This window comes from Cyprinodon variegatus, unplaced genomic scaffold (genome assembly GCF_000732505.1).
Source record: "Cyprinodon variegatus isolate N-32 unplaced genomic scaffold, C_variegatus-1.0 Scaffold243, whole genome shotgun sequence".
NCBI lineage: Eukaryota > Metazoa > Chordata > Actinopteri > Cyprinodontiformes > Cyprinodontidae > Cyprinodon > Cyprinodon variegatus.
The window spans coordinates 521,540-546,797 of NW_015150696.1; the positions used below are offsets into that span (position 1 = coordinate 521,540).

General features: G+C 37.1%; 1 protein-coding gene across 1 annotated transcript in view; it reads left to right on the forward strand.

Annotated features, from left to right (window-relative positions):
* wdr63 (WD repeat domain 63) overlaps positions 1-15,089 on the forward strand; it is a 27,115-nt gene extending 12,026 nt beyond the window's left edge. Inside the window, exons 13-23 of the mRNA XM_015381857.1 lie at positions 914-1,033; positions 2,391-2,464; positions 3,333-3,444; positions 3,614-3,692; positions 7,406-7,527; positions 7,757-7,817; positions 7,925-8,055; positions 8,845-9,052; positions 9,363-9,454; positions 13,733-13,837; positions 14,954-15,089. Coding sequence (XP_015237343.1) covers positions 914-1,033; positions 2,391-2,464; positions 3,333-3,444; positions 3,614-3,692; positions 7,406-7,527; positions 7,757-7,817; positions 7,925-8,055; positions 8,845-9,052; positions 9,363-9,454; positions 13,733-13,837; positions 14,954-15,082 — 1,233 coding nt within the window. The 3' untranslated portion in view covers positions 15,083-15,089. The remainder of the gene's footprint in view (positions 1-913; positions 1,034-2,390; positions 2,465-3,332; positions 3,445-3,613; positions 3,693-7,405; positions 7,528-7,756; positions 7,818-7,924; positions 8,056-8,844; positions 9,053-9,362; positions 9,455-13,732; positions 13,838-14,953) is intronic.
* The last annotated feature ends 10,169 nt before the right edge of the window (positions 15,090-25,258 follow it).

The following is a 25,258-nucleotide window of genomic DNA, read 5'->3' on the forward strand; positions in this document are numbered from 1 at the left end:
TAAAAAAAAATAGTCAGAGTGAGATAAAGGGCTTTGTGGTTTTTATTCCTTTAATAACATAAGTTAATTTTCTAAATATTTGCCTTTTTATGTGGTATTGGTAAAAGCGCTATCAAAAAAGTGATTATATATCATCAATTTGTTACTGTTTACTGTTTAATTAGCAACCAGACATTTAATGCCTCCTGAGTTTTTGAGAATGCATTTGAATAAGTTTTCTTTTCTACCTAACTGCAATGTACACTTACATCACCTAATAAATGTTTTACATTGCTGTATATATTGGCTCTGTGCATTTTTATTATCTTCACAGTTTTAACAGCTGTCTCCATCCCACTCCTTACTGCTTTTTTCTTCTTTACCTCTATACTGTCATCCCTCTCCATTTCTTTATGTCTTTGTTGCTCTAAATTCTCCAGAGTAAATACAGCACAGTTCACATGTGTCAGCTGTTACACAAGATAACATTCATGCTAATCAGATCATTGCTCTCTCGGCTGTTTGCAAAGTAAACAAAAGCAGTTAAACCGGTTGAAAAAAGACTTTCAAATTTGGATGTTGAAATCTGTGAAAGATTCAAATATTTATCAATTGCTTACCAGATCACCTTTGGTTTTGTCTTATGCTAGAGTGATTAGTAATGCATATATCCTAATGATCAGATATGATCTACAGTACTTTGTTCAGTCAAAATCTGTGATTGTTTGTTTTGTTTTTGTTTTTTATTAGTTACATGGCAAACAAAACAAAAAACTCAAACAGAGCTTACAATTATTTAAATTAATTGATCGTTCTTTGGATAGTTATGTACTTTCATATCCCGCAGAAGCATTTTGAAAGGCTTTTGTCTTGAATACAACCTGTCTATTTTGACTTTACTGAAGAGTGCTTTTTGTGTTTGTTGTCCCTCCAGGATTTGAATGACAACAAAGTGAATAGGACCCCTGTTGTGCCTTACTGTGTAGAGTCAGAAAACAAGAGCAGCCACAGAGCCCCGATTACTGATTTGCAATGGCTGCCACCAACATTTCAGGTATGGAAAAGTTTCCTCTTAAATAGCTGACCTCAGTTCAAAATTAAAAACTAATTTTGTGCTAAGTAGAGTAGGTAATTCATATAAATATGCGTTCCTGATGAAAAATGTGTTTTTGTGTGTGCATACATAGCATTGATGTCAGTTTGGCATTCATCTTTGTTTTATGGAATTATCCCCAGTTCAAATATTACAGAGTACCTACAGTGAACTGTCAACGATATAACCATTGTTTATTGAAGTTAATGTAGAGGTTCAATTGAAAAATATTAACTATTCTTTAAGAATTTTATTATAGGATATATGGCTTAGAAGCAAGATGTCAACTTTGACTACAAACAAACAAAAGATAATTGGAATAAACAGTTAGCATACATAATGCAGTTTCCTTTTTTTTTTTTTGCTGTTACCTATATTACCTCTGTATAGAAAGGTGCGACAAATCATTTCTTCCTCCTGCGTTCATCAGGGTGAATAAAATTAGTAACCATATAAGTTTCACAAAGGAAAAAAAAGTGTCCTACATTTTCTTGCAGAATTTGTACCACTTGAGCTTTTACACATTGTTATAAACTTATGTTTCTTTTAAGAAGATGAATTACTTTTGATAAAGAAAAAAAAAAATTGTTGACTTCTTTGAACCGCAATTTTCTATTCCAGCTTCAGGCTTTTAGTCATATTTAAGACCTTTTATCAGTCTGGTTCACATGGCAAGATTTAAAAATTGGCAGTTCATCTTCAAAACTTGAGACCCCCCACTTGATGATAAAAAAAAAAAATAAATAAATAAACATGACAAGCACAGCCCACCATACGTGACCTGATTTTAATGCACTCGATAGCATTTAGCAAAGTGCGTACAAATGCATCTGATGCACCGGCCAGTCTCTGTGTACAATAGTAGATTTAATGGAATGGCTTAGCTTTATTTGCTGTGATGAATGGGAAAAAATTTAGTTCTGACATATTCTTAAGTGAGAAAGTAAACCTTAAAACATTTCCATGCAGTCAGTTCTTTGGGATTATGATCTTACCTGTAAATTATATGTTTTAGTTGTTGCGAGCAGCAAACCCCACGTACAGGTGGGCCGTACTCTGAGGATTCTCAGTGACAGCACCCTCACACTGCTCAGCCTCTCAGGGATTTCCCACTGCTACATGTATATATAAACTGTTATTTTTAACTCTTTTGAGGCCTTTGAAAGAGAACTTAATTAAACACAGTGAGACTTTATTGCACTGCATTATATGTAGGGACTGATAACCTCCACAGTTCTTAAAAATGCTGAAGAACATTGATATTTTTGACAGGAGTTGGTGTAGACTTGTGTTGATTTTGTAACTCTCTCTCTAAAAGGTGAACAAGATGGGATTACCATTGGAGAACAAGATGAAAGTGTCTGTTCAGTTTGTCACATGCTCTCCTGACCGGTAGGCCTCAGAACACATTGTAAATCTAAATGGAAGTCTAAATCTTACTGTGAAAAAATTTAAAAATGGAACTTCAGTATATCATCGAGAAATAAATCTTTAGAATAAAAGTACATTAAAAATACTTAATGCATTTGCAACATTGCACTATTGTTTTTCAAATATCTTAATTTGAGTCCAGGGGTCACCAACATAGTGCCTGCGCCCTTTAAATGGGGAAAAGTTGGGAAAAGGCACAATTAAGTGTGCACACATCTCGCAAAAAAAAAATGTCTTCTTCTTCTTCTGTTTATAAAATCTAGCAGCACATACGTGCTACGCGCTTTCCAGAAGGCTTCGAATAAAACACCTGCAATAAACTTTCAGGCCTGGCAGTAAGGAGACCGCATTGTGCAGGTCTGCAGCGAAGGGTCCTGACAGTGCAGGTCTGCAGCCAGACCCCTTTTGATTGGTTCAAATAATCTATCTAAGGAAAACCAATTGACTGCATCAACTCATTGACTCGAAAGCAATCCCTCACACCAAGCATGCTTGTAATGAAAGTGGAGAGGAATACTCCCTTTTAACAGGAAGAAACTTCCAGCAGGACCAGGCTCAGTGTGAGCAGCCATTTCCCAAGGCCGACTAGGGTTCAAGGAGACAGAAGCAGACATACAGAAAGAAGCAGAGATAGAAAAGGGAACTGTCAACCAGCTCCACAGGCGGCCTATACCAGAAACAGCGGACAGGCAGATGAGCTCCGAACCAGCTGCCAATATTTACTTACACTTTAAAAATGGCCCAATACAGTCAATACTGTTACAGTTAAGCTTCAAGTTTTTTTTTACATTTTCAGGTTTCAATCGTTTAACCTTATTTTTCTCTATAGCACTCTACGATTTTGGGATGTGAGATGCAAAGATCTGGAGCCACCAGAGACAACCTACAGCATCCCTGGAATGTTTCAACACCTGACCAGCTCATGGAAACCCTTTTTCACGGTACTCTTACCTTTGGGAGTTAGTGATATGGGAGGAACCAAAGCCTAACCAAATAAAGAATAAGTGGATCCATTAACCCTTCTGGGACTTCGAAAACTAAGGAATTCAATTTTGGAAACTATTAGAGAGATACAAAGGCTAAAATCTTGTATCCTTTGTCATTTGTCAGGTTTCACTGCCAGAGACTGAGACCGATGGAAAATATGCTCCTTTGAACTTCTGCTATGAACATCAAACCTGCACTACAGGTAAGAACACAGAAGATAGTTTTTTTTATTTTAAGTGTGACTTGATTACTGTGCCTAATTCATAAGAAATGTTATAGTTTTAATTATATTACAAATATTTTTGTTCAGTTTTGCTTTTAGAGGCTGAATTCATGGGTGTGCAGAGCTTTCTTGCTCTGTCTTTCTTCTTTAAGTTTCCCAGAGCGCTGATAAGAGTCTGTCTTACAAAACAAGTCCCTTAATGGTAGCAAAGCGCTGGCCTTGCTCACTGTCAGCTCTTTGTAATACCTAACTCAGAATGTTTGAGTAGACATTGAGTGTGTCCCAGACGGTCAAGAAGAGGCCCGTCTTTGTCTGGCTGAAGGTCTGGCTCAATAACAACACTTTGCTGGCTGCTTGTGGAGTTGATTTCCTCTTATTTAATTGTTTGTTTCACTGGCCCAAGGCAGTAAACAGTTTAGATTTTTATGAATCCTAGTATGAGGAATATTTTGGTTCAACCTTAGAGTTTTGGCTATCTTATTGACAAAGGTGAGTCTTTGTTCTCTGGTCTGTATTGATAAACTCCTGCTGTTATTTTGAAAGTTAGAGGTTATAATTAAACAAGCAAAGGTATTACCAGTGGGCTTCATTCAAATTGAGTTGAATTTAAAATATGTTTGGTCCTATAGGTGCTGTTGAAACTCTTATAGATTTTGAAAGTCTAGTGACATCTATAAAACAGTAAATCAACCATGTTTTTAAGCAGAACTACATCAAGTTCTGCAGTGTTGCAATTCATCACACTCACATTTTTCGATAGACTTAATTATAGAAGATAGAAGTTAATTTGGAAAATGTGTCTTAAAGATTAACCAAAAAATCTGTTACTAAATATACAAGCTTAACTTTCTGGTTTGATCAGTAGGGACTTTATTAACTAGATCCTATTTCCATACAAAGTGCTGCCAGGCTGCATCTGTCTGGAATGAAAGACTCAGTTAGTTAGTTTTATTATCATTATCAATAAATGAAGTCAGATAAAAAAAGAGTTGTGAAAAGCTGTGGGAGACAGATCGTTCAGCCTACTTTATATTGTTACCTAGGGCCTATTTAAAAATCAAAATTTATACTTGATTCTAATGAACCTGGGGTCCATTTGACGAGGCAGGTTTAACAAATTCAGAGGCACTCAGACACTGGTGGTGTGCTTTCACTGAGAAATGTTTTGCCAGCCTGGTTTCGACATTTTAAGTAAATTACGCGTTAATAAACTGTTTCAGTGGAGTGATCATAGTGCTGTGCATCAACATAGCTGTCTGTCTCCCTGCCAGGTCCCAGATCAGCTTCTCTTATTGGTTGATGTGGCATGTCGAGCAGCAAAAGTTCAATTTTTCCAACTCCAGCAGCTGCTGCTTCTGAAGCGCTTCATGCTCGTTAGATGATCTGAAGCTTGTGAGGTGCTGCTTCAGCTGCTCCTTCTGCTCAAAACGCTCTGCAGGACCTTTTGCTGCACCTTGATGCGCATCAACCGTTGACTTTTCATGTAAACTAGCTGCTTCTGCTGCCCCTGCTGCTTACGGTCTGAACGAAGCATAAGTTTATATAAAGCGGGCTATGGCAGGCTACATTTATATTTCTTAATAGCACGCTCCTCTCTGTTGTTCCATTTATAGATCACTAAAATAAGATTCTTCCTGATCAAAATCACACTGCTAGACCTAACTGTATTAATATATTTTTTAAATTACATTTTTGTAGGAGAAATTTAATTTTAGTAAGTAAGAAAAACAAAATTATACTATTATGAACTAAGATTTATATATCTATTATTTACACATTTTAAATGGCCATTCTGACATTTATCAACTAGACTTAAAATGTATTTTTGATATCTGAAAAACATTTTTTCATAGTTAAAATAATACAATAATACAATATAATACATGCTGACCAGTAACATTAGGAATATTGAGATCTGAAAGTAATTTAAAGACATCCAGAAAGTTTATTCTAGATGGGGAGCTTGCCATTTTGTTTTTGAAAGGATTATTTAGACAAAGAAAATATATTTTTTCAGATATCAGGAATACACATTCAGTAAAACTAGTACATATCAAAACGACTTGCCATAGCCTGTTGTGAACACGATAATATTACAGGATTATTTCTTGAATGGTAGTAGATCAGAACCATACCATACCAACTTTATTTACACCGACAGGACCTAAGTGCTGTACACAATCATAAAATAAAATGCAATTATAAAATCATTGCATCTATTTAGGTAAAATCTTCTGGCAGCAGGTGAAAATGAAGTCTAAAAATGTTGTTCTAATATATAGAACCTGCAGTTCATCATGGGTCCCTCCTCATGTTGATTCAGTCCTCTTTTACACAGTAAATACTAAGTGACTGTTTGCAGCTGCGCTTCTGATGTTATTATCCCAATAAATTGTTGTTATTAGCAGCTATCAGTCCCATAGAATGGCTTCAGATTGTGTAAGCAGGCTCATTAGATTGTTATCATCAAATAACGAATCCTAATCCTAACCCTAATGTAATACCTTTACCCTGCAGGATTAATTAATCTATTTTTGTGTAATCTGAAAATAATTTCAGTAGTTCTTCATGTACTGTAAATATAACTAAATAAAAATAAAATGATCCGCATCTTCCTGATTAAACGAACCAAAAAACAAGTAACCTCATGCCCTGTCAACTATTTAATTCTCTGTGAAAAAGTGCCAGTCATTTTTTAATAAGTTTCTCGTCAAACGAACATGCAATGTTTCTTTTTAGAACTAATGCGTGTAACGGACCTAGTGTAATATATATATAGTTTTTATGCACAAAATTACAACAAAAATCTGACTAAATCAGGAAATAAAAAAACATGATTGGCTGTAATGAGAGCAGACAGAGGAAACTCAAGAGTTTACTGAAGAAAACCTGCTACAGACCAGGTTATCTCTGGGGAGAATGTTGCTATGGTAACTGAAACAGAGGTTGAGGAAACTCTCTTTGTGAACTGGAAAAGTCAGAGTTTCCCCGTTTTTAGGTTTAGACAAGTTAGAGTTTTCTGTAAACCTGCTTCGTGAAACTGACCCCTGGACACCAAAATGTGGTTGATCACTGTTAATTGATAAATTTACATGAGAAGAGGTGGTGCACCTTTTTTTTTTTACACAGGTCCATGCTGCTCTGGATATCTCATTGCCTTGAGGACAAAAATAATAATATTAATAAAAAAAAAAATATATATATATATATATATATATATATATATATATATATATATATTTATACTACCTTTGTCTTTTCATTTTTAATTTTGTTTCATTATTTGTACCAATTAACTTGTCAAAAAGCAAAACTTGTAGAGATTTAACAAATGAAGCCTCCTATAGAGGTACGGGGAAAGGGTTCTTCGTTCTCATGTTGATTACTACAGTTACTTTTCCCCCTTTTTTTCCAGAACCCTCACTCCTTGCTTGTCTCCCCATTGCTGTCTTCCCCTGCTGTTCTCTCATTCCTTTCTCCCAACCCATTCATTAGATATTCCCACCCCCTTTTTCCTCCTACCATATTTTGAAGAGTAAAATTGCTAAACAGACAGCCTTAGTCCAAATTTTTTTATATCGTTACATTAAGCATAAGCCATCGACTCTTAACTGTTTGTTATTTTTTATTAAGGGGCTTTGCTATTTTGTTTGTTTCTGGAAACATAATTGACTTTGAACTGTCCCATTAAGAAAAAAGTACGGAAAAAAAGTGGCCAGACGTCCTTCCTGACTACAGCCAACTCAGAATTCCCTCGTCTACAAATCTGAAACCAATGGAAGATGTCAACACCAAGGTTTTTTTGGGAACAGAGGTACTTTTTTAAAATAAAAAAAAACAAAAAAACAAAGTGAAAATAAACTTCATTAGTAGTGTTTTAAAATCAGATATATATATTTATGTTTCTATACATTTTAAGATTACTCTGTACCTTTTAGCCAATATCGTGACATAACATTTACTATGAAGACTTGAAAGATATATTCTTGAGAGATTTATTCTGTGATGAGTCTCATATTGTGTGTTGTGTTTTCCACCACAAGAAAGGAGAGATTGTTTACACTGACTGGAAAATGGAAACCAAAGGGTCTAGCAGACCAAACAGTAAGTTGTTTAATATTCTTTGTTTGTTCTTTACTGTGTGCCAATACTTTGATAGCAGACGACTTTAATGACAATGAGCTAAGCTATGATTTTTTCCTCATATCCAGGTGCCGCACCCCTCCTGCATTTTAACACACATCATCCGTTTGTGAATACAATGCAGAGATCACCATTCTTCAAAGACATTATTTTGACAACAGGAGGCTTGAACTTTGCCATTTGGAAAGAGGGAGTCATGGTAACCACAGTAAAACATGTGTTTTAGGTGCCCACTGCCCAGTGTGTGTACATACACAGCTATAGGTCAAGTATTACAACATTGAATATTTAACACTGGAGGACACTTTTATCTCTATACATAGTGCCTTGCAGAATTGTTATACCCCATTGAAGGGCTTTTATGTGACAGTTTAACAGAAGGTAGAGCATGCCTGTAATGTCAAAAATAATAGATGCTTTTTAATATTCTTTTTTACAAATCAACCGACGAATGCGGTGAGCGTATTGATTCAGCCTTCTCTTTTCCATGAGTAAAGTCATGTGCATCTAAAGTCCAATTGAGTTTACAGTTAAAGCATGCTGTTAATTTCTCTGAGGTAAGAACAACAGTGAACAAAAACAGAGCGGAAATAATCAAGGAATAATGCAGAAAGGATAAATAAATAGAGAAGGTTACAGTTACAGTAGAACAATATGGCTTCCAGAGCAATTTGAACAGTTTTACTGAGAAATAATAATTCAAGTCTACAACTATAGCTTGAGTTCCTGTACTTCCTTGTGCACTTTGGAAAGTATTCGACACTTCTTATTCAACGAAGAGTATGATGCATGCTAAATATGAAACGTCCCTTTTTTTTTTTTAGGTTTAAGCAATACATTTCATTTAAGGATGTAAAAACTTTAACATAATTTTGGAACATGCCATTAATCAGATTTGTTCAAAGAACTTCATTTTGAATCTGATATGTTGGTTGCAACTCTGAAATGTTCATCTGCTTTTTTGTCCCTGTAATGCTGCTTCATGTAGAAAGGCCCGTTGGTTGTATCAAAAAAATATGAGCAGGAGTGCACTGCGGGATGCTGGTCGCTGTCCCAACCAGCTGTTTTCTTTATTGGAAAAGAAGATGGCAGTGTTGAGGAATGGGACCTGCTGAAAAAAAACAGTAAACCAGCACAGCTTATACCACACATCAGCAAAGGCAAGATTACCTGCATGAAACCCTGGGCTGTCTCTGGTGAGAAAACACATGGGCTTCCCAATTTGAGTGTTTGTCTTTTTTAACCCCAAACTGGTAGATGTTCTTTTTAAACAACTAAAGGTTGATTCATCTCTTTCTCAGCCACCATGTACAGGAAATGGAAAGTTCACTCTCCAGCCCCTTTCTTTGTTGACTTGTATTTTTATGATAGCTATTTCAAAGTTGTATTTTAGTAAGGTTTCTGCCTCAGATCATTGTATTTGTTGCTTGTTTTATTCATTTTCTTGTATTTCACTTCATTGTAAGAAAACTCTGCAGGCTAATTGAAATTATTGTATGTTTCTAGCCAAGAAGAACTTCCTTGCCATTGCAGATGACCTTGGCATTGTTGCTGTTTTTGATATGTCAAAGTCCCAAGTTGAAACCCAGAGTCATGAGGTGAGTAAGCAAAGCCAAACTTGTTTATGGAAAGATCAAGAATAGCCTTAGAAGCCTTGATCAAGTCGCTTTCTAGTTTCAGTATCACAACAACAGTATAAATTATTTATACAATGCTTTCAAAAGTATGTATTCCCCTCAAAGATTTACTTCTCTCTTGTCTTTCCTCCAAGCAAGAATCTTAAAATATGTTTTGTTATCGACTACTACAAAGAATCATTTTGAAGTTTAAATGAAAGTTATGTGAGAAAAATAAAAATCCAAAAGATACCCGTTTACTCTTTTAGCCATATAAAAATTATTGTTTACCAAAACTGTTTAAAAAAGCCCTAACTATTATAGAGATAACATCTGTGTGTAATTTATTCTCATAAATAAAGCTTTTTTTTGTGGAGGTGTCTAGTGAACATTAGTGACCAAACAGCACCACAAAAGACCAAGAAAAATAACAACGTGATTACTTTTTGGTTATGGAGACATTGAAAGCACAGTTTGTTCATAAAGCAATAGGTTTTTAACAATATAGATACTTAGCACCATTCAGTCTGTCCTGTCATAAGAACCTACCAGGATATGACAACCCACCAAGACTGACAGGACAGTTTTTTTTCTTCAGAGTCATTGTTGTGAGAAAACCATTTCAAATTCCATGTGAAGTTTGCAACAAGTCTTATTTAGGACAAAGGAACATTTAGCAATAAAATGCACTTATTAGCCTTATCACCTAGAGAGGGTGGTGGGCAGCCGTCCTATGCCTTAGGGCTGTCAGTTGGGGTCTTGGGGGGATCTGAGGACCTGGGTTCCTGGTGGTCTCTTGGGTTTTTGGGGTGGGTGGATGCTGTCTTGCGGCTTAGGATCCCCTGGTTGGGCCCAGTGCAGACTACTCGGGCATGGGCTTCAGGGCCTGAGCCCTGGGGTCCAGGTGCGGCCTCAATGCCACCGGGTATGCCCTTCTCCCGGTGTCTGGGGGGGGCCGGGTCGCCTTGGGCATGCTGTGGTGGGGGTGGGACCATGTGGGTGGTGGTGGGTCTGTTCCCAGACTGTTGTGATTGAAGTAGATTGGGTGAGTGTTGGGGGGCTTCCTTTGTGACCCGGGTCGGGTCCAGTTGTCTCTACAGTGGTCTTCCTGGTCTCTGTGCTCCGGGATGTCCACTGGTGGACTGGGTCTGAGGTCCTCTTTGCCCCCTCCAGATTACTGGTGCGGGGCCGGTTGCAGCACCCCCAATGCATGTCTGTGCTCCTTTGCAGGTGCTTCTACATGTTTTTTCTTGGCTTTGCAGACATTTTTTGTCTTCTACAGATACAGCAGTTGATTGTATTTGTATTCCTTTTTTGTATTTTTTCTCTTTTCTTTTTTCTTTCTCTTCCCCTCCCCACCTTTCATGTTTGGCATTACTAATCTTACTTTTGTAATTAAAATAAATCTTAAAAAAAAAAATTCTCTGGTTGAACTAGACCAGAATCTAACTTTTTTTTTTAAGAAAAACAATACTGATGGTCACCCTTAACCACCATCCCTAGAACAAAACATACAGATCAAAGTTCAGTTCACACAGATAAAAAGCACAATAGAATCTCTTCTTAACGTCAGATATAATTCACTGCCACTGAAAATCTTAAATGATAATAAAAAGAAAGAATCACAGGCAGAGATAATTTTATACCCAAGAGAAATAATGGTGAAATCGATAACATCTTTCACCTGTTAAATAATGTGTGATCATGATAACATGTAGAAAGTGGAAAATACCAGGTGCAGTGAAACTTTTATTCAGACAGCAAGAAGAGTATTACACTGGACTTCAAAATCATAAAGATACATTCAGATTCCTGTGAAAAAATCTTCTTCTGCTTTTAAAAAGTCCAGAATATTGCAAATTGTAGTTACTAACTAAACCAAGCAAGAATTTGTTATGTACTGTAAAGTGAAATTACACTCCTCAATGTTCCATAATAAAACACATTTTTATATGACCAAAAATAACTTCACAGCAGGTTAACAATTGAAAAAAGAACACTTTCTCTTTAATATCTGTCCAAATAACTATGAACAGGTACCTCTCGCACATTGCTATGGTAGCTTAAATTGGGCTTACCCTGCTCACTGCAATAATAAACCCTTTTAACATTCTCATCAGTAAGCTAACAGTAGGTAAACGGTAAAATGTCATTCATAAGCAGAATGTTCTCTGCAAAGCTATTGGTGGGAAGTGTATCCAAGTAGGTTTCTGCTTCATTTTTTTGGAAATTCAGTGTGTTTTGGTTAAACCAGAAGAAGGAAGCTGCTACGTTAACGGTTAGAAGTCCTTGTTTGAGCATCACTCCCTAATGCAGCCGTTTTTCCTAATTTTGCTCACAGTTTAACATGAATAATGGAAGCATGATGGCTAGGGGTGTCCTGATACAAACTTTTCATTTCTGATACGATACAGATATTGTGGCTTTGAGAATTGGCCTATACCGATATATTGACCCGATATGATATAAGAAAAAGCTTGACGTTATTATTGCTGAAATAGGGAACAGAAGTTAACGACTAAAGGTATGAAAGCAACCGACGCATAATAAATTAATCAATGAGCCACAGAAAATTTTAACATAGAGTTTCTATTTGCGGGGTTTCTATTTGCATGAAAATATCTGAAATTGTAGATGCTGGCAGATAAAATCTGATATTGGTTTTTATTTGACCGTGATCCAATATCAATATCGGATCGGCACATCCCTAATATGGCTGACAGTATGTGTTCCTTCTTCTAAAGCATGTCTTCAGCCCTCATTCTCAGAGACTGCAGGATGTTCTATCCTACGACATGTGAACATTGGGCTTTGTGCTCTTATACAACATGCCATTTGCATCACTTTACAGTTGCACAATGGTTGAAGCCAAGTAAGAACCTCTTCTCTCACTGAAAGATGTTGAGTTCAGATCCAAAGGGCCTGGGGCCAAACTCATCACAGAGAGTGTTCTGGATAAGGTTATAAGAATAGCAGAGTCAGCAGCTTCACTGGTGTCTTTCTTGGGAGGTAATGTCACTCGGTTAGAAATTCACAAAATAGAAGATAACAGAATTTTGCTGTGTGTCATTTGGAAAAGCAGCCTTCGAAAGAGCTTCTTCCTTTTTTTCAGTCACCCTGGCAACAAGATTTAAGGTGTTAGCCTTGTGCCATCTGTGAGATCTCAGTGGTGACAAAATCTTCTGCAAAGCAACTGAATGCTTTCACAAAATTTAGCAGCGTTGTCTATCCCTGTGCAAAACCAAAAATGCATGCCTTGATGGCTGCAAATGTAATCCTATGAATGAACGATGACACCTGTTGGGAGATGAAGGAAACACGTCCTTTAATAAATGCAGTGAGCTCCACTTGGGTGGATGCACTAAGTGGATGCATTAAATCTCTCTTCGTTCATCAGTCAGTCGCAGAAATCTTGGATGCTTGAACTTAACATGTCGCTTCAAATTTCAAGTGAGTAAGGCAGATATAAGTTTGTTAAGACCCAGTGGGCACATTTTACAAAAAAAAAAATGGTTGTTTTTAAATGAATGCAAATATGAACTGTGCTTGTCATTCATTCATTCAAGCTGTGCTCTTGTTTATGTTCATCACTTGAAAATCCGTTCATTTCACCGTTCACATTATGATCGCATTCAGTAAGCAATGTTCATTGAACGTGTTCATGCACAACACTGAAAACATGGCTGTGGTAGTATTATGCTGTGGGAGTGCTTTTCAATAGCTGAGACAGAAAAGCAAGTCAAAACAGGGTAAGATGGACAGAGCTAAATATAGCGCATCTAAAAATCAACAACAAAAACTTAACATTGCAAAGAACTTGAGCTTGACATAGATTCACTATCCAACTGGATAAAGATCCTACTCATGCACTGAATAGATTTAATCAAAATATTCCATTCGTTGGAATGATCCGGTCAAAGTCCAGACTAAATATAGTTCAGAATCTGTTATAATACATTCAAGGTAACATTCTACATCCAGTTTGACTGAGATTAGCTCTTTTAAATAAGCATAGATGTCAATCTCTAAATGTGCAAAGCCGGTAGGGACAGGGTCTTTGAAAAGAGCTGCTGCTGTGAATGGAGATATTTTGTCCTTATCATTTAATTTGGAAATTAGGAAACACTCTTTGTTGGTCCAGTCGCACAAAATCCCAATACAATGCAAAGCAGTTTTACATCTTCAAGGAATATGCAACAAGTAAATGACTATGACTTTGTAAATCACGTTGTCATTCATACTATGTTGTGTTATTTGCAGATTGAAAGCATGAAGAAATACATTGACCGTCATACAGAGTATGTAGAGTCCGATGAGGTCTTGACCAAGAAGACTAAGGAGGTGGAGGAACTGAAGAAGAAAATGGTGAGGTCGTTTTCTGTTCTAAACCAATGGTTTTATTTGTGCGGAAACCTGAACACGAACATAGGGGTTCTAAGTACATACAATACAGAAGCATGCCCGTTTACCTTAAGCTGCCAAAAAGTAATGAAACTTATTTTTTTTTAACCTTTTACTTCTTTTGGAAATGTTGCATCTAGCATCTCTAGCAGTACACACACTAGAGTGCAGGGTGAAGTAAAACATTTACCAGTTTATTTATACTGTATCCTGTAACACCAACAAAAAAGCTCTAGGCCGGGCTTCTTTGTGTGCCTTTCTTTTTATCACAATTCCTCTTTTTCCTCCTCACCTCATGTTTAATTCATTCTCCATGTTATTTGATACTAACCACAGAGGACAGTGCAAGTATTAGCAGGAAGAGTCTGAAAGTCTCCTTGCTAACTTTATATGCTAAATATGTTAAGGGATACATGTTTTCATCTCAGGCTGGATGGGATATCAACTATAGAATGGATTAATAAATCTCATGTTTGTTTCCATACCAAATAAGGGCTGCTGCGCTTATCTCTAGCCTGTATTGCGTCTTGATATCTTTTAATTTAAAGGTTTGCATATCTAAAAACTGAAAATAAAAATAATAATAAGCAGTAGCTATTAGCATCTAAAGTGTGATTGATAACATATTGGCATAAAGAATATTGTTTTATACTGTTGGAAATCTGTTGGAGAAAATATATATTTTGTTTCTTTAAAGTCAGCCAATCAACAAAATAACAGCAAACAAGAGATAATAGCAGAACAAGCTGTTTAGCTTTAATACATTTTTTATTGAGTCACAGCCCTTCAACTCTGCTGTTCATCCAATTTCTTACAGTTTTGTCTCTATTTGAGACAAAATATACTAATCCAACTATGATCAGTTTCCCAATAAAGAATAATTTGCTTAACACAGAGTTCTTTGCTTTTTTAATTTACCTGTTTCATATCTTGTTTTTTTGGTCAGCGAAATGTAGGTAATCTATGAGATTTGTTGGAGATACATTAAACAATTTGTCTCACGGATGCCATATTTAATTTTCCTCCAATCTTTGAAACTCATTGTCATCAATTCTTTTTCAACTCTTGTTGTGTTGGCAGGAACCTGATAAACCAGCCATGCTGCTGACAGACAATATAGATCCGCACAAGGAGCACAATGATTTCGTACAGAGGGAAGAAAGGATCTTAAGGAGCCTTAGCAGTTGGCCCACTGCTGAAGAGCCATAAAAAAGCAGAATACCTGACACCAGCAACTTTACAGAAAAACTTCACAACAAAACTTGTTGATTTTCAGTTAGCTATGTTGTATGAAAATTGTACTGAAATTTAATGTTAATGTTTATGTCCAATAACATTTTTTTTCCACAAAGCATTACTCAGTCCTGAATTTTTTCAACCACCTGTAAAGAGGTAATAGGTTGTCATAGTTTGCCTCTTCTTTGCTGGGAGGCATCAGCGTTTTAGAGCGGAAATAACTCCCACCAAAGCCACTCCAGTCACCAGTGTATCTGTTGCTGGGGCTGTCCAGACGTCCCGGGTGTGGGTCGTAAGACACCTGCTTTCTCTGCTTTGCAATTACTTTTTCTTTTAGCTTGGCCTTTTCCATAATAAACAAGTTTATTGGCTTTAAATCATATTCTTGTTATGTATAATAGTTTGAGACTACCAAAAAAAGCCGATGAATATTCCCAGAAACCATGCTTCAACTTTGCATTTCCACTTTTATTTAAAAGGGAAGTCTTTCCTTAATTCCTTAAAACTGTATCTACTTTTGTGATGGTGGATATCGCTAAGAGATCATGCAGTATGATGCAGTGGGTCTTTCTTCTTTTCTCTGTTTCTATTAGTTTTGCTCCTACGATAGTACAAAAAGGAGAGCAGCAAACATTTAGTCCCAGATGGACAGCCGGTGTCCTGACAGAAAAGAAAATGCAAAGAAGAGAGGGGGGTTTGCAGGTCAAACACTGCATAATGTAGGGGCAGCTGTCTATTGGCAAGTTTTCACACTGTTTTCAAGATTGCTCAAAAGGAAGGGGAGAGCACAAGGGTTGACAGAATCAATGAACGCCACAAGCACAGACTCTGGGGAAGCGGGGGTAACAGAGAGGGAACAGCTCTGCAGAGAGCTGGCCTCTACTTCACTCTGGCCATGACTCATTCACGTGGACGGCCCTGTCACTGAGCGGTCTCAGAAAGGAGGAGGGCGAGGAATGGGCTGATGTGTGGGTGCACAGAGACAGGCGTCCATATGGCCCCTGAGGCACCAACGAGGTCCTGGTGACAAAAGGAGCCAGCGCTCTCCAGTTGTCTCCTCTTCAAACCTCTCTGGGAAATCTGTTTTCAGAGTGCCTCTCACTTTCTCTGTGGAGCAGCTCAGGAATGTTATGCCTGCAATCCTACACTCACCAACTAGTTATTGTTTTGATGGCTGATGCACAGAATCTCATGTAATACCCTGGGCCTTTTTAAAGCATAAACTCTAATACAAGAATGTTGAAGAGGGTCTTGGGCTGAACACCTTTTAATGTTTTGGACAATGGACAGCAGCACAGCATTAACCCAGTAACTGCCTCTGGCATAAGGGGGACATTCATGATGTGAGATTTTCCTCAGTTGACTTCTTCATCCAAGTCTAAGAGATTTCCCAAACATAAAAAGAGATCTGTAACTAAAGGGGCTGTCAATACAGAATGGATTGCCTGGGGTTCAATTTTTATCCTCGGCTCTTCAAAGTTTCCATGCAAAATCCTGGGAAACAATGAAAGCAGGTGCTGTGTAGGAGGAGCTGTAAATCTGGCTTGGCGAATTAAGCCATTGCCTTGGTATTGTTCTGGCTGGCCTCTTAGCAGCTCCTGCTGGGGTGGGTGTTAGGTGGGGTGTTTTCTACTTCCACAAATCTCTCAACATGGGGCACCCTGCCCATTTAACACATGGTCATCCAAGCTGGAGCCCAGCTGCAGAGAGAGGACAGAGAAAAGTGTCACACAAGACAATAACAAGAAAATCTGACTAATTTAAAATCAAAGAACTGCTTAATTATGTTTTTTTTTTTTATTTCAAACATCTACTTTCTATAAAAAGAAAACAAATATTTTAAGGGTTATTCATTTTAACATGTCTTAGTTACTACAAAATAATTTCATCAGGCTTTGATTCATTGCTGTAAAGCAGCAAGTTTTTTCTTGTTGGAGCCTCTGTGAGGTAGGTGGTAGGTTTCATTATTTGACCTTTGACCTCATAAGAGATCAGGTGGCCAAGACACTGCTGTGGAATGTTACCCCCTTGACTCCCTTTCATTTTCTAATTGAAAGTTTGGAGTTTTCTCTTAGGCAACATGTCAAAGAAGAGGTTACTTTATCGCCATTGTGCAGAATTCAACAAAATTTCCTTTTGCAGCATCACTTTTAGAATCATAGTTAGAAATATTGAAAGTATATCATTGCAATATTCATACAAAAATATTTTTGAAGACAATAGTGTGTGTTTGCTCCATCAGAGTGAGGACCATTTTCCAATTTAATCATGAAACCGAGGAGCTGTTTGCCAAGGGTTAGGTTTAGGGCTGAGGTGTGAACTAGTTTTATGGTTAGGGCATAGAAAGAGTGACAGATGACTGAAAATAAAGGGAAGTCAATAGTCTGCATATAGTCCTCGCTACCTATAATCAAATGGGCATGGGTGTGTGTTTCTATAAATGTGTGTTCCTATTTTTTTTTCATAGTCCTGGGAAAACGGTTTGTTTAGGTCTGTCGGTGACTCTGAGTCTGCCAGAGGGAATGATGAAGAAAATAGGGTCCTGAGTTGGTTGGGTCGTCTTAATTCCTCGTGGCTCAACAGACTAGACGGCTCCTGTAGACCTCCTCTAGGTGTTTAATTTGGAAGGCAATGATCCACCAAGCAGAAAAGCTGCAGTTGATTTCAGCTTTTCTTTTCTCATATGCAGTGCAACTGGCATACCACGCCACACCTCTGCACAGTCAGGATGTTTTCTATTGGTAAAGGTCTTTAAACAAAGGTGAAGGGAATTTGGTCCTTCACAAAGAAAAGACTTGCTTGGCCCTTTAGATAATATGGGTTTTGGTCACAGTCGACTACAATCTCTGAGCTGTGCAGTCCCAGAAAACTGAATTCTGTGTCCTGCTCTACTTTTTCACTGTTGATGCTCAGGCCTAAGTGTATTGTGGTCCTTAACTTCTAAATATAGGCAATGGTTTCGTTTGTCTTGTTCAAGAATGAAAGAATCAAGAGTTTTTTTTTTTTACTTTCATTATGTTAGAATGTATTTTGAAGACAGTGTGATCCAAAGAAAATATAAGACAAGGACATAAATAAAAAAATAAAAAACGAAACAATGAAGAACAAGGACATACGTACATGGAATGTTACATCTACTATTTAAAATGAACATAAAGTGCAGTTTATGCCCGGAAGTCTACAAAATGGGCTGGAAGTCCATCCATCCATTCTCTCCTGCTTAGTCCTATAAGGGTAGCGGTGGGGCCGGTGCCTATCTCTAACACTCTGTGTGAGAGGCAGGGTAGACTCTGCACAGGTCAAAAGTCTGTCACAGGGAGACACAGAACCATGCAAACACACTTATAGCTAAGGGCAATTTAGAGAAGCCAATTAACCTAAAAGTTGTGTTTTTGGGCTGTGGGAGGAAGCCGGAGTACCCAGGGAGAACCCACACATGCACAGGGAGAACATGCAATCTCCATGCAGAAAGACCCCAGGCCAAGAATAGAACCCAGAACCTTCTTTCTGCAAGGTAACAGTGAAACCCTCTGTACCACTGTGCAGCCCTATGGGAAATATTGCCCTATCTAGTAAATACTGGAACGAGATTGTTCAAGTAATTTATCTACAATGGCTTTTAAGGATTGCATATCTCATTTTAAAACACCTTTTTTGTGATGTAAACAGACTATTAGAAAGCCATTTAAACTGTTACTGTAATATAACATCTCTCCTGTGCAAAAGTTCTCTAGCTCTAGGAAACTACCTCTTTTGGTGACTCTACTGATGTTCTGCCAAACTTCATTCTGGACTCTGCTGTTCTTAGACATTAATCTCCTCCCTGTGAAGCAATCCTTTTGTTGATTTTTATATTAGCTTAAAATAACCCTGATGCCTAAAGAATAAAAAATTTTTTCACCTTCAACTTACTAGCAGACAGGTGAAGTTTTTCTGTCAACACTGATTGGTAACTATGAGCGTTAATGATTTTGCTTACCTAGGCAAAATGGTCATTGTTTCTGTCAGAAGAAGGATAAATACAGAGTACGTACTACCATATTTCCCATTAGGTGTTGTGTTCTATTAGGGATCTGCTGAATTTTGCCTAACCAGACTTTTTAGCCTAAAGTTTAAAGTTGGCTTTAATTAGACCTCAGCTCATTCTGTTACATGGCTGAGAGATTTTATTAAAGTAGCATGTTATGTGAAAGAGAAAGCTGTTATCTCTCAGTCCTACTTTTAGATGTATGTGAAACACAGATGATTTTCTTGTTAATACAACCTGTACTAAACAATAAATCCTGCAGCTCTTAAGTGTTAATGTCAGCAATAACACCAGCCTCATCTATAAAGAAAATCTAAAAGAAGAGCATGCCTAAAATAGCCCCTGGTAAAAGACTGTCCATGAACAACACAAGCCAAGTTTTCTTTGTCTTTACCAATAAGTCATTCATTTAAAATTTCATTAAAAAGTTATCAGCTCAAAGCAAGACGTTAGGGATAGAGAAAAACAACATCACTGTTTTTATGGTTTTTATCACAGAAAGCCTGCAGGAACATCTGCAAAGTGAACATTTATCTACGTATTTCTATCATTCTCCACCTATCTAGTTCACAACCAAATAGCAGAACGTTTTTAAGGACGTCCTTTCAATAATCACTTTTTAAAACTTTTTTTTACCAAATATATGAAAATAATCTTTTTTATTTACATATTTGGGTTGTTGTCGACGGGTCACAAGCCCTTTAAGTGTTTTTTTTTTTTTTTACTGCTTTTAGATGTTTTACTCTGAGATTAAATAAATCAAAGTGATTCCAATGCATTTATCTTATAAATACGTCTAGAGCTCATGGTCAGCATCAACAAAGTTTTCCCTATTGACAGCTGAAGAGTGCTCTGCTGAAAACAGGGAGGTGATCATTTAAATTAAAATATGATCTGTATCGTCCTACCTTCTCCACATATCTTTTTATTCTCTTTCTACTTAAATCAGCTTGGTGCTTGAGGATCAGCTCAGAGGAAACATTTTTAACTAAAAGTCCACCACCTGCAAGTTAATAAACCAAGTTGGGCCCAAAATCTTCTCATTAAATCTGAGCACAGCAGCTGTCAAGGCCCCTTTTCCGTCTCACCTTTCACATTCTTCTTTCCTTTCCAGCAGAGAAAACCCTCATCCTGTCCTCAAGCTCAAAGGGAGAATGCTCTTTTCTGGAGGACTGGGAGGGGGAGAGGTGATGAGCAGCTTACTTTAAGGAGGGATTAGCTTTATTAAAATGAAATGGTCTAGTCCTGAGTGACAGAGCAATGGTGAAGCAGAGAAGAGGTCTGTATGACAGAGGAGAGCGCCTACGTTATGTGAGGGTCAGTTCCTGAGGATCTGAAGCACCGCTGTTGTGTGCTCTCCTTCCCTCTATCCCCCACTTTCACTTCTCTTTCTTTCTCTCTTCATCTTCTTTTTCAGTTTTTTTCCTTTTCATCTTTTCTGTCCTCTCATCATCGCTGGGGTTCAGAACAGACAGATATGTCAGCACTGTGTCAAGAGATCTGCCCCCAGGGCCTCAGATGGGCTGCCAAGTACAGGGGCAGGACTGCAGGGGGAACAGAAACACACCAGAAATCCTGAGTCTTTGGTACCATGTGTTTAGTAGCTCTAATATGGACAGGCACTGATCTGAGGAATGTGTACCCAGGTCACTTCATCTAAGGTTCTCAAGGAAAAAGAAGGAGGGTAACCATGTCTTAATATAACTGTGTAGTGTTAACTGCTTCATGTTATTATACACCTTTAAGCACATAAAAGGATGTAACTATAAAAGGAAATATTTTGTATGTGTTTTCCCTATGTAAACATATCACCAGAATGATTGACAATAAGGAGGACCACTTATTTTGACTATCACTGTTTTCATACATTTGAGACTGAAAAACTGTAGTAACTCTTTGCGGAATAAATAGTTCTAATCAAAGTTAAATGCATAAAAGCAAAGTTAAGCGCTTATTCATTCCTCCCTGATGGAATGCACCATAAACTACAGTTCAAGAAATACACAATATATGTGTAAATATATTTCAATGATATATTAATGGAAAATTCAAAAAGTATTAGAGAAATCTATTTCTGTAAAAATACACAAATAGATTTTTCTTCTTCATTTGTCACAGATTTACTGGGCTTAACACTTAATTCAACCTGAGGTCACTATCATACTGTTTCTTTTCTTGTGCTTTACTGTATGTTTGCATCTAAAAACACATTCACAGCTTTTGTGTGGAAGTGCATTTTGCTGAGCATTGACATCTAATCCTGTCAATAGTGATGTAGTCAAGATCCCACCAACTGAGATCAAGGTGTGGCGTTGACTCCATCACTACCTATCATGTTTTTGAAGTATACGGGAACTTTTAGTGTACCCTTTACATTGTAGATCTTTTTTGAGAAGTTATTCTTACTTTGCCACTACAGTACTGTTTTGGTTTATTTTATTCTTTATTTCTAAATTGGAGCTTCAATTTAAAATTTCTATTGCAACCATCCACAGACAGTAAAAAATAGAGTGAAATGGTGGAAAAAATCCACAGTCTTTGGTCCTGAGTCCTCTTTGTATATATATATATATATATATATATATATATAAAAAAGCCCTTAACTTTGGATGTAAGGACACCATTTAGCTGCACTGAACTTTAGAAAAGCATTCCTCAGCCAAAGAAGCACATTGTTCCAGGGATTCTGTGACAGGCGGATTGGTTTGTGAGGTATGAGCAGGTTATATAAGCCATGTATCTCATTTCAAAACAGCCTCTCAAAGGGTTGCTCAACAATATGTTAGTTCAGGAGCTCCATCTGCCTTGTTTGTGATCAGGAAAGGTACTCATGATCAGATTTAGGAACTTTGGTTTTTACGTCTCCTTTTAGCAAAATACATTTTCATAATCCAGTATTTCATAATGTATTAATAAGTACAATTTACAATTCTTCTTTAATAATTCCCTTTAAAAGGTGCAATTAGAAACTACCTTTCAAATTGCATGATTTAAATGTTAATTTCTTTTTCAGTGACTCTGTAGGTCCTCAATACATAACATGTTAATCAACAAGTACTGTATTCTTTAGACAATGAATCTCAAACTGATTTCTAACATCAAAATATTTTTTTTTGTGATTTCCTACATGATCTCTTATATTCTTCCCATCACACAGCAGGGGAAAAAAGAAACATACCTAAACAAAGTCTCCATGTTGTGTGGCTTGTCGTTTGACATGCAACCACTATCCGGACTTAAAGGTCAGCAGAGATTAACAGAGAGGATGAGGAGCTAGAGGAGAGGGTCTCTTTCACATACAGGTGGCTCTACAGGATGTTTATCTCACCAGACTCATATCACTTCTCTTCCAAATTAGAGTTCAGTTCATGTCAGACCCTCTGATATTTAAATGGGTGACCCTAATAATCCAAAGAGGCTCTGTATGTTCAGTTTGCTGTTGAGTTCAGTGAGGGTTTCACTCTTCCTTTTACAGGAATCCAGGGTGAAGCTTTTTGAGCTGGAGAACTGTTTGAAGCCAACACTTTTCCAGATGTTTAAAGATTTAAAAAAGGCAAAGAATGAATATTTCAGCTGGATTGGATTCATCTCTGTTCAGGCCTCACAAACGAACCAAAAATAACTTTTAAACTGACACGTAAAATTTTCTTAGTGTGAAAGATTATACACACGACAAGACCGCCAGTGGAATTTCTGGCTCTGTCTTCACATAAATTCCAGACAGGACGTGTTTCTAGAGAATGGACATGTGGGAATTTAAACAGGGCTGCTCAGTGTAGACAGATATGTGTACATTCTGTATCCTCAAACTTTCTCATACCTGCTCAGCGCAGTCGTAAAAACATGATATGAACCCTCTGAAGTGACATCAAACACGCCTGAAAACCATTTAGCGCTGAAAGGCCTCTGGCAGCTCCGACTTCTCATGCTATTTGCCAGAGATCGGTATCACCTCAGACACAGCCATGAAAGCAACCTCATTATTGCACTTTTTTTTAATTTGCAATTGCATTTTTAAATCGTTTAAATATATCATTTGGGTTTTCCTGTTCCTAAGATTAGAATTTGTTCCAGAGCTTCAATAAATTAATTTAGCTTGATAGTTAGAATGCATCTGCATGATGGGAATGTCCCTGAAGCCAGAATTCATTCTGGGAGATTCCCACAGGCCAACATGGGCAATTCCCCATTTCCAATTTGTCCACAGGGTCCTGAATTTAGAGTGTAGTATTTCCCCAGCTCACCAAAGAACATAAAATATTTTTTTCTTTTTTAATTAATGATCATCCTTCGTCTTTAATTTCTTTAATCAAACATAGACGTGTTAAAACCATTTGAACAAAGTTTTGTTTCAATCCACTGGCATTTTTACAAGCAGGAAACGTAGATGTGTATGTTTTCTAAAAGTATTTTCCTAATGAGCGACTTCTAGGTTTGGACTGACTGTATGAATGGAAAGCAAAGACATCAATAAAATCTTTTCCTTCTGTCTATTCTGTTTCCATGCTGCTATTTCATAGTAGATTCACTGAAACCAATGCTATATAAAATATAACTAAAACCAAACCCCTTAATCTTTATGCAACATCTTTATAGAGAAACTGAGTAATACCAATAACAATCAAAAAACAATACTTATCCATGGTGCAGATTCACGTGGACCAATTGATATACAGGACTTTAAATGATTAAGGTTTATGAGTTGTGTAAATGTATTCTTTCCAGAATCAGAACAGAGATACGAACACGCCTGTGTTTTGGTCTTCCTGTTTGCCTGACAGAGACATTTGCTTACCTTTCATTCCTTACTGCAAAAACTATCTAGAAATTAAGTAAATTTTCCCCTGATTTGAGTATTTATATAAGATGATTTGCCAATGAAAGGAGTATATTTACTCTCTAAATAGATAATTAGAAAATATGCACTTGAAATAAGATAATGCAATTGTTTTTTTCTTATTTTACATGTAAATTGTCTTGCTACATTGGCAAAGTGTTTCAATTACCTCCTCAATTCAGGAAAAAATGCACTTATTTTAAGAAAAAGGACTTAGATTTACATTGTTTGCAGCTCTTTCACAGCTAAGAGGGTCACTAGAAACAATTTCAATAAACAAAGAGACAAAGTAGTCCTTGAGTAATCAGATGTGTACTGGACAGGCCAATCATAAGAGCCAGGGTGTATCTACAGTACCACGCAAAACACAAAAACACATCATCAGTGATCGACAGGCTTTCAGGCACCTACAGGCCAACCTGGCAGGAGTAGATCTGATTTGCTCCACGCCTCATCGACAACAAACACATGTAGAACACATGAAAACAAACAATATGCAAAGATAACAGCAGACCTAGCAGTCGTAACTTAAGTTTCACATTTTAAATACCCAGATGGCCTACCAAAGATTTTCATACTTACTGTTTCAGTCTTTTAGACAAGTATATTTACTTATAAATAAGAGTAATTTAAGTACTCTGACATCTGTGGTACTTACACACAAGCTCAATAGCAAGCAAATAGGACTCTTTAGATGAAGGAGATGTGAGTAGGCCATCGCCATGATACTGGAGGTGCTGTTTGGATAGTGCTGGGAGTAAAGCAGGAGCTACGAAAAGGAGCCTGATGCTTCCTATCATAACACCTTTAGCATAGGAATCTCATAACATTCCTATTTAGTGCTAAGTAGCTACCGGTAATAGAAATCCCACAATCCTTTGTGTGTCATAATATATAAGCACAGTCCACCACCTTGAAATGAAGAAATTAGCTTTAAACATTAAAATGTACGCAGCTTCATATCTTTTAGTCTGTATAATGGAGAGCTTCAGTTGTGTACTACATTTTTACATCTTGATTTTGGTTGTTTTTTTTCCCTGAAGGCTTGACTATTATCAATGTGTGTTCCATAGGGTAATTATGTCCAGAAAGATAAAGACAGATCCTAGATAAAGCATAATAAAGTATAATTGAATTGAATCCTAGTATGAAGCAGCTTAGACACTAATCTTCAGGCAGGCGTTACGTAGCGCAATCTGCAAAAACAAGCAGCAACAAAAAATATATCTTTCCGAATGTATGTCTCTAATAAACAATACAGCTTTGGAAATAAATAGGAATGTTT